This window comes from Homarus americanus, unplaced genomic scaffold, assembly GCF_018991925.1.
Source record: "Homarus americanus isolate GMGI-L3 unplaced genomic scaffold, GMGI_Hamer_2.0 scaffold21796, whole genome shotgun sequence".
NCBI classification, from domain to species: Eukaryota; Metazoa; Arthropoda; class Malacostraca; order Decapoda; family Nephropidae; genus Homarus; species Homarus americanus.
The window spans coordinates 240,001-248,124 of record NW_024728843.1 but is presented as its reverse complement, the minus strand read 5'-3'; the positions used below and the strand labels follow the sequence as shown (position 1 = coordinate 248,124).

The following is an 8,124-nucleotide window of genomic DNA, read 5'->3' as shown; positions in this document are numbered from 1 at the left end:
TGGTGGAGAGGTGAGGGCCCAGAGTGTGAGGCCAGCTGGGAGGGGACACATTGAGACCCTGAGTGTGATGCCAGCTGGTGGGGAGGTGAGGGCCCAGAGTGTGAGGTCAGCTGGTGAGGGGACACATTGAGGACCCTGAGTGTGAAGCCAGCTGGTGGGGAGGTTAGGCCCAGAGGTGATGCCAGCTGGTGGGGAGGGAGGGCCCAGAGTGTGAGGCCAGCTGTGGGTGTAACCCGAGTGTGAAGCCAGCTGGTGGTTAGCCCAGTGTGGGGGAGGTGAGGGCCCAGAGTGTGAGGTCAGCTGGTGAGGGCCCAGGGTGAGGCTGGTGGGGGAAGTGAGGGCCCCGAGTGTGAAGCCAGCTGGTGGGAGGTGAGGCCGAGTGGAAGCCGTGGGGACATTGAGGGCCCTGAGTGTGAAGCCAGCTGGTGGGAGGTGAGGGCCCAGAGTGAGGCCAGCTGGTGGGGAGGTGGAGGCCCGAGTGAGCGGTGGAGGGAGACATTGAGGGCCCTGAGTGTGAAGCTAGCTGGTGGGGAGGTGAGGGCCCCGAGGTGGCCAGCTGGTGGGGAGGTGAGGGCCCAGAGTGTGAGGTCAGCTGGTGAGGGGGACACATTGAGGACCCCTGGTGTGAAGCCAGCTGGTGGGGGAGGTGAGGGCCCAGAGGTGAGGTCAGCTGGTGGGGAGGTCAGACACAAGTACACGACGCACCTTCTCCAGGTTTACTGTCGTCGGTACATAACTTCCTGGTCACGTCTTTACTACTCCAGGTTAGGTGATTGGCTGTTGGGGGTGACTGTGACCTCTTACTGTGTGTTACTAATGTCTCTCTCTACCACATTATAGATAGGACTGTGGTAATGGAGACGAGGATTAAAAAGCAATTATTGTGCCATAGAAACATTAGGAATAGTGTTGGGAACTGTACAGTGGTGGACCTTGGAACTGTGCCACTGTGTAAGAGCTGTGGTATGTGTAGGAACTAAACACTGTATAAGAGCTAGTACTGTGTAGGAACTGTGCCATTGTGTAAGAGCTGTGGTACTGTGTAGGAACTGTGCCACTGTGTAAGAGCTGTGGCACTGTGTAGGAACTGCATGTAGAGCTGTGGTACTGTGAACTGTGCCACTGTGTAAGAGCTGTGGTACTGTGTAGGAACTGCCACTGTGTGAAGAGCTGTGGCACTGTGTGAGGAACTGTGCCACTGTAAGGGCTGTGGTACTGTGTAGGAACTGCATTGTAAGAGCTGTGGCACTGTGTAGGAACTGTGCCACTGTGTAAGAGCTGTGGTACTGTAGGAACTGTGCCACTGTGTAAGAGCTGTGGTACTGGTGAACTGCCACTGTGTAAGAGCTGTTGGTACTGTGTAGGAACTGTGCCACTGTGTAAGAGCTGTGGTACTGTGTAGGAACTGTGCCACTGTGTATGAGCTGTGGTACTGTGTAGGAACTGTGCCACTGTGTAAGAGCTGTGGTACTGTGTAGGAACTGTGCCACTGTGTAAGAGCTGTGGTACTGTGTAGGAACAGTGCCACTGTGTAAGAGCTGTGGTACTGTGTAGGAACAGTGCCATTGTGTAAGAGCTGTGGTACTGTGTAGGAACTGTGCCACTGTAAGAGCTGTGGTACGTAGAACAGTGCCATTGTATTGTGGTACTGTGTAGGAATGCCATTGTGTAAGAGCTGTGGTACTGTGTAGGAACTGTGCCACTGTGTAAGAGCTGTGGTCTGTGTGTGAACTGTGCCACTGTAAGAGCTGTGGTACTGTGTAGGAACTGTGCCACTGTGTAAGAGCTTGGTACTGTGTAGGAACTGTGCCACTGTGTAAGAGCTATGGTACTGTAGGAACAGTGACTTGTAAGAGCTGTGGTACTGTGTAGGAACAGTGCCATTGTGTAAGAGCTGTGGTACTGTGTAGGAACTGTGCCACTGTGTAAGAGCTGTGGTACTGTGTGAGGAACAGTACTGTAGAGCTGTGGTACTGTAGGAACAGTGCCATTGTGTAAGAGCTGTGGTACTGTGGGAACTGTGCCACTGTGTAAGAGCTGTGGTACTGTGTAGGAACAGTGCCACTGTGTAAGAGCTGTGGTACTGTGTAGGAACTGTGCCACTGTGTAAGAGCTGTGGTACTGTGTAGGAACAGTGCCATTGTGTAAGAGCTAGGTAGCTGTGGGAACAGTGCCATTGTGTAAGAGCTGTGGTACTGTGTAGGAACCGGCCACTGTGTAAGAGCTGTGGTACTGTGTAGGAACAGTGCCACTGTGTAAGAGCTGTGGTACTGTGTAGGAACTGTGCCACTGTGTGGAGCTGTGGTACTGTGTAGGAACTGTGCCACTGTGTAAGAGCTGTGGTACTGTGTAGGAACAGTGCCACTGTGTAAAGCTGTGGTACTGTGTAGGAACAGTGCCATTGTGTGAAGAGCTGTGCACGTGGTGTGCCACTGTGTAAGAGCTGTGGTACTTGTAGAACTGTGCCATTGTGTAAGAGCTGTGGTACTGTGTAGGAACTGTGCCACTGTGTAAGAGCTGTGGTACTGTGTGGAACTGTGCCACTGTAAGAGCTGTGGCATGTGTAGGAATGTTGTGAGCTGTGGTACTGTGTAGAACTGTGCCACTGTGTAAGAGCTGTGGTACTGTGTAGGAACTGTGCCACTGTGTAAGAGCTGTGGTACTGTGTAGAACAGTGCCATTGTGTAAGAGCTGTGTAGAACTGTGCCACTGTGTAAGAGCTGTGGTACTGTGTAGAACAGTGCCACTGTAAGAGCTGTGGTACTGTGTAGGAACTGTGCCACTGTGTAAGAGCTGTGGTACTGTGTAGAACTGTGCCACTGTGTAAGAGCTGTGGCACTGTGGGAACTGTGCCATTGTGTAAGAGCTGTGGCACTGTGTAGGAATGTGCCACTGTGTAAGAGCTGTGGCACTGTGAACTGAGCCACTGTGTAAGAGCTGTGGTACTGTGTAGGAACTGTGCCACTTAACTTCAGGAGGACCACTGAACGATACTGGACTTATAGGAACACTAAAGTCTCGAACTAGGAACAGTGCCGAATGGGATTGGGATTTATAGGGGTAGGAGGGATTTGATTCGGATTAGCGTATTCAGCGAATTAACAATGGTTGGTTAGAAATGGGATTAGTGCAGGGGGAATGGGGGAGGGGAGTGAGGGAATGGGGGTGAGAGAGGGGATGAGAGTGAGGGAGTGAGGGAGGAGGTGAGAATGAGGATCAGTGCCCGAGAGGAGTGTGGTGAGGGAGGGCAGGGAGAGAGTGAGGAGGGAATGGGTGAGGCCGTTGAGGGAGGAGGGAGAAAGGAAGGAAGGAAGGAAGGGCCGTCGAGGAGAGGAAGGAAGGAAGGAAGGGCCGTCGAGGAAGAGGAAGGAAGGAAGGAAGGGGCCCGAGGGAGGGAGGAAGGAAGGAAGGGATGGACAGCCGAGGGAGGGAGAAAGAAGGAAGAGAGGCAATAAGATACCCGAAGGTGGAGGAAGACTGGACCAAAACATCATGAATCTATCTGTTTGTTTGTTTGTCTCTCTACCGTCTCTCTCCCATAAAATAGACAGCACCCTGAGCCCTGTCTGTCTGTCTGCTGCCCCCATGACAGGCCACACCCATGACAGGCCACACTCCTTTCACCTGCCTTCCATCACAGACAGTAGTTATCCACATCATTATACTGATGGAAGGGGAAGGAGGAGGTGGGAGGAGGTCATTATGCCTCGGTCAGGGCCCAGGGTGATGGTTAGGGACGATCAGCCTTAAATTGGCCTTTGATAGCCTCTGCTTGTTGGGGGAACCACCAGGCGGTTGTCTTGTAATGGTCGAGTCTTGATTTATAGGTCAGTGGGAAGGAGTTGGTCCAATATTCAAGAGGTGGTGGTGGTGAAGGTGGTGGTGGTGATGATGGTGATGATGATGATGATGATGATGCCGGGGTGAATTTATCTATAGCGGATCACTAACTTTTTTTTCTTAATTAGTTGCTCTACTCTCTCTCTTAACTGTTAGCGTCAGGAATACCAAAAATACGCATCATTAAGGTAATTTTTGTTTACCTTAAGTAAGAGTCTGTGTGTTTTTTAGACGCCATCTTGGATACCAACTTGTAGTGTATTGTAAATTAAATAATTGACTGGGTTATCGTAATGGAGGGGGGGTATGAGTTACGATCCTTTAAGATTACGACCCCAGGTGAGGCTACACAGGTACGATAACAATGGGGGCGACCTGTACCTGTACCTGTGGACGAGGATGACAGAAACCTGGTGAAATATTTATGGAATTGCATATTGATGAGACTGAAAGGTTTATTGAAATATTTTGCGTTTAATGAATGTATGTTTTTATTATTATTATTATTATTATTATTATTATTATTATTATTATTATTATTATTATTATTATTATTATTATTACAGTAGTCTCAACAAAGACTTTAATATGCATATCCACGTACAAACAATTACTATTACAACACCGCTGAGCAACAAACACAACCATTTTTTAACCTACATCAGTACATTATCTGTGTGTGTGTGTGTGTGTGTGTGTGTGTGTGTGCATCATACTGTGGCCTTACTAAAGTGAAATTCCTATACATTGGCTTCATCATAGGAGCTTCGAACCAGTATCCAAAGAGTTCAATAGGGGTTTGGAACATGTAGTCAAAGGGTTCATTCTCCACCCCACGTCGATGGGCCTCTCCACCCGCCCACTGTGTGTACCACTGAGGGTCTGGTCTCATCTGTGGTGCTTCGAGTGAACACAAGTGTCGAACCACCTGGCGTGATGAACTGCCGATATGTAAATTGTAAAAGGGAATCAATGCAAGAGTATTGTTAACTGACTCACTCGAACACCTGATGCTGGTGGTAGTGGTGATTGTGGTAATGGTGGTGGTTGTGGTAGTATTGGTAGTGGTAGTATTAATGGTGTTGGTAGTGGTGATTGTGGTAGTTTGGTGAAGGAGCCTTTCCAGTTTTCCCTAACCTAACCTAACATAATCTAACCTAACCTAACCTAACCTAACCAAACCTAACCTAACCTAACCAAACCTAACCTAACCTAACCTAACCTAACAATCTAGTTCAGAATGGAACGTAGAAGCAACTTAAGACATATTAGGATTTATTCCATTTGGTTATATTCGTGATGAAGGGATTTTTTTGCCTGGTGGGATTTTTTTTACCCGAACACTTGCTGAAATAAATCCGGGAGGTGAAGGGCTAATATGGATTTTCCTGGCAGCTGTGTGACTAAAAGGCAGTTATTTTTATACGTGTAAAATCCCTTGTAATCCTGATGTTTATTCATTGAAGTGTTTACCTAGGGCAGAGATCCATGTGAATGAGGGGATTACGGCAGCTGGGTTGGGAGTGGAGGTATGTATGGTGGGGGATTAGTTTGGGGGGGATTCGCTAACAATGGGATTAATTGTTTTGGTGGGGCTCGCTAATTGGTTTATGAGGGATTCGGTAGGGGATTCGTTTTGGGGGGGATTCGCTATGTGTGGGAGTCGTTAATTGGTGAGACTCGCTAGAATTTGGATCCGAAATATATAGTAACGCAATGTAACCTAACCTAACCTAACCTAACCTAACCTAACCTAACCTAACCTAACCTAACTTCGATTAGCGTAATCAAACCCAGCCTATCAGGGTCAGGTCCAGCAGGTGCGTGAAGAGTCGAGCCCAGCAGGTGTGTGGAGGGTACGCCATGTGGCACTGGTCAGCTGACAGGTCAATTACCTTCAGTGCCAGCCACAGGTCTCTCTCTCTCTCTCTCTCTCTCTCTCTCTCTCTCTCTCTCTCTCTCCCAGCTTTCTTCTCCATTTTGTCCACTGCCATTGGACATACGAATCCTTCCTTCCGTCCGTGCCTCCACCCAACCGTCGTGCGTCCGTCCGTCTGTCCGTGTCTTGTCCACGCGATAACTTAAACAAATACGGATGAATCTGAACCAAACTTAGTGTGAGGATACAACACAACGAGCTCTCAGAGTAGTTTGTTAATGAGAGTTGTATGTCTTTCCTCTAAAGAGTTGTGAGCTCTTGGACCTTGTGGTGGCTGGGTGGCTGAGTTATTAGGTCTTCTACTTTCACTCTCCCCTCTTTCCCCTCCTCCACCCCCTTCTAATTTCCGCTTCTTTCATCTTCTGTTTTCTTTCTCTTTTCATCTCTTCCTTCCCCTTCCCTAGGCTTCCTCTCCTTCTTCCTTCCCTAGCTATAAATTTCCTTTCGATTCCCCCCTCCCACCTCTCTCTCTCTCTCTCTTTTTTTTCTCTCCTATTCACTCCGACACGTCTGTTCTCTATCGTCTCTTCTTTATTGGATTACTTTTATTCCTCATTTGCCTTCCCTCCTCCTCCCCTGCCTCCCTCCTCCCCTCCCTCCCCTCCCTCCTCCCTCCCTCCCTCGTTTCCTGCCTCCACAGACTGCTGGTACGACCTCCTCTTATGTGCTCACTCTCTCTCTCTTCCTTTTTCTTTTATTTTCTTTTAATTTTGGGTTTTCTTTTCCTACATTCCTCTTCCTCCCTTTATCTCTCTCCTCTGCATTTCTTCATTCACCATCCCCCAACTCTGTCTCTCCTAATCCCCCACCACATCTTCGCCCTCCCCCTCCTCCTCTTCTTCCTATTCCTCCTCCTCCTCTTCTTCTTCTTCCTCCTCCTCCCTCCTCCTATTTTCCTCCACCTCCCTTTTCTTCCTCCTCCTCCTCCTCCTCCTCTCGTGTGAAGGTCTGGTACGTAACAATGATCATTGAAATAAGATCCAACGGGGGCGAATCTGTGTCCTGGCTCAGTGTTGCTCCTAAGGGTGGGGGGGAGGGAAGGTAGGTGGAGGGGGAGGAAGGGTTAGGAGGAATCATATGGAGGAGGGAGGATAGGAAGTAGGGGTAGGGAGGAGGGAGGATAGGGTAGGGGTAGGTGGTGGGAGGGGGAGGGAGGGAGTGTGGGACTACTTTTGCAGGACAACACACTCTGCACATACACACACACACACACACACACACACACACACACACACACACACACACACACACACACACACACACTTTTAATCTTCTCTTGAGTGATTCATTTTGATCCTCAGCTTTAACTATTTCAACAGGTTAGAGGAGTGTGTAAAGGAGGGGAGGAGGAAGAGAAGGAGAGAAGGAAGAGAGGAAGGATGGATAGGTTCCTACTCTCTTACTTCTCTCTTTTTGCTTCATTAGAGTAAAAGGAAGATCAGACTATAACTCTTACTCCTCTCTACTCTACTCTTCCTCGTTCCCTACTGGCTCCTCCCCACCTCTCTTCCTCCTCCCCTCGTTCCCTACTGGCTCCTCCCCACCTCTCCTCCTCCTCCTCCTCCTCCTCCTCCTCCTCCTCCTCCTCCTCCTCTCTCCTCCTCTCCCCTCCTTCCTCCTCCTCCTCCTCCTCCTTCACAAAAGAGGCTGGTTAAAACTATCTCTACCTCTTCCCTCCCATCTCTCCTCCCTCTCCTCCACCCTTCCCTTCCCCTTCCTCCCCCTTCCCCTTCCTCCCCCTCCCCTCTCCCCTCTTTTATGGGAGTAACAATTAAAGTTGGTAAGAGGAAAGCCAAGCCAAAACTTGTTAGAAAAGTAAGAGTGATGAAAGACCTGGTCTAATGTGTTACGCCACCAACGTATTAAAAGAGACATGGACGAGTTGTGGTGGTGAGGTTGTGGATGGTGTGGTGAGGGTTGTGGGTGGTGGTGTGGTGAGGTTGTGGTGTGGTGTGGTGAGGTTGTGGTGGTGGTGTGGTGAGGTTGTGATGGTGAGGGTTGTGGTGTGTGGTGTGGTGAGGTTGTGGTGGTGTGGTGGGGGTTGTGGTGGTGAGGGGTTGTGGTGGTGGGTGTGGTGAGGGTTGTGGTGGTGTGGTGAGGGTTGTGATGGTGAGGGGTTGTGGTGGTGTGGTGTGGTGAGGGTTATGGTGGTGATGGGTTGTGGTGGTGGGGTTTTGGTGGTTGGGGTTGTTGTGGTGAGGGTTGTGGATAGTGGGGTGATGAGGTGTGATGTGGTGTGAGGGTTGTGATGATGTGGTGAGGTGGCTGTGGTGGTGTGGGGTTTTGATAGTGTATAGAGCAGCTAGTTTATTGTGCACCCCATACTCATCCTGTGAGCTATAACG

The 8,124-nt window shown here is 49.6% G+C and overlaps 1 protein-coding gene across 1 annotated transcript in view; it reads right to left on the bottom strand.

Moving 5' to 3' along the window:
• Nucleotides 1–994: 994 nt before the first annotated feature.
• The window catches only part of LOC121866242, a 46,145-nt gene continuing 39,015 nt past the window's right edge, over nucleotides 995–8,124 (bottom strand). Inside the window, exons 2-3 of the mRNA XM_042365854.1 lie at nucleotides 4,587–4,781; nucleotides 995–2,945 (exon numbers count right to left, since the gene is read on the bottom strand). Of these exons, the coding sequence (XP_042221788.1) occupies nucleotides 995–2,945; nucleotides 4,587–4,781 (2,146 nt within the window). The remainder of the gene's footprint in view (nucleotides 2,946–4,586; nucleotides 4,782–8,124) is intronic.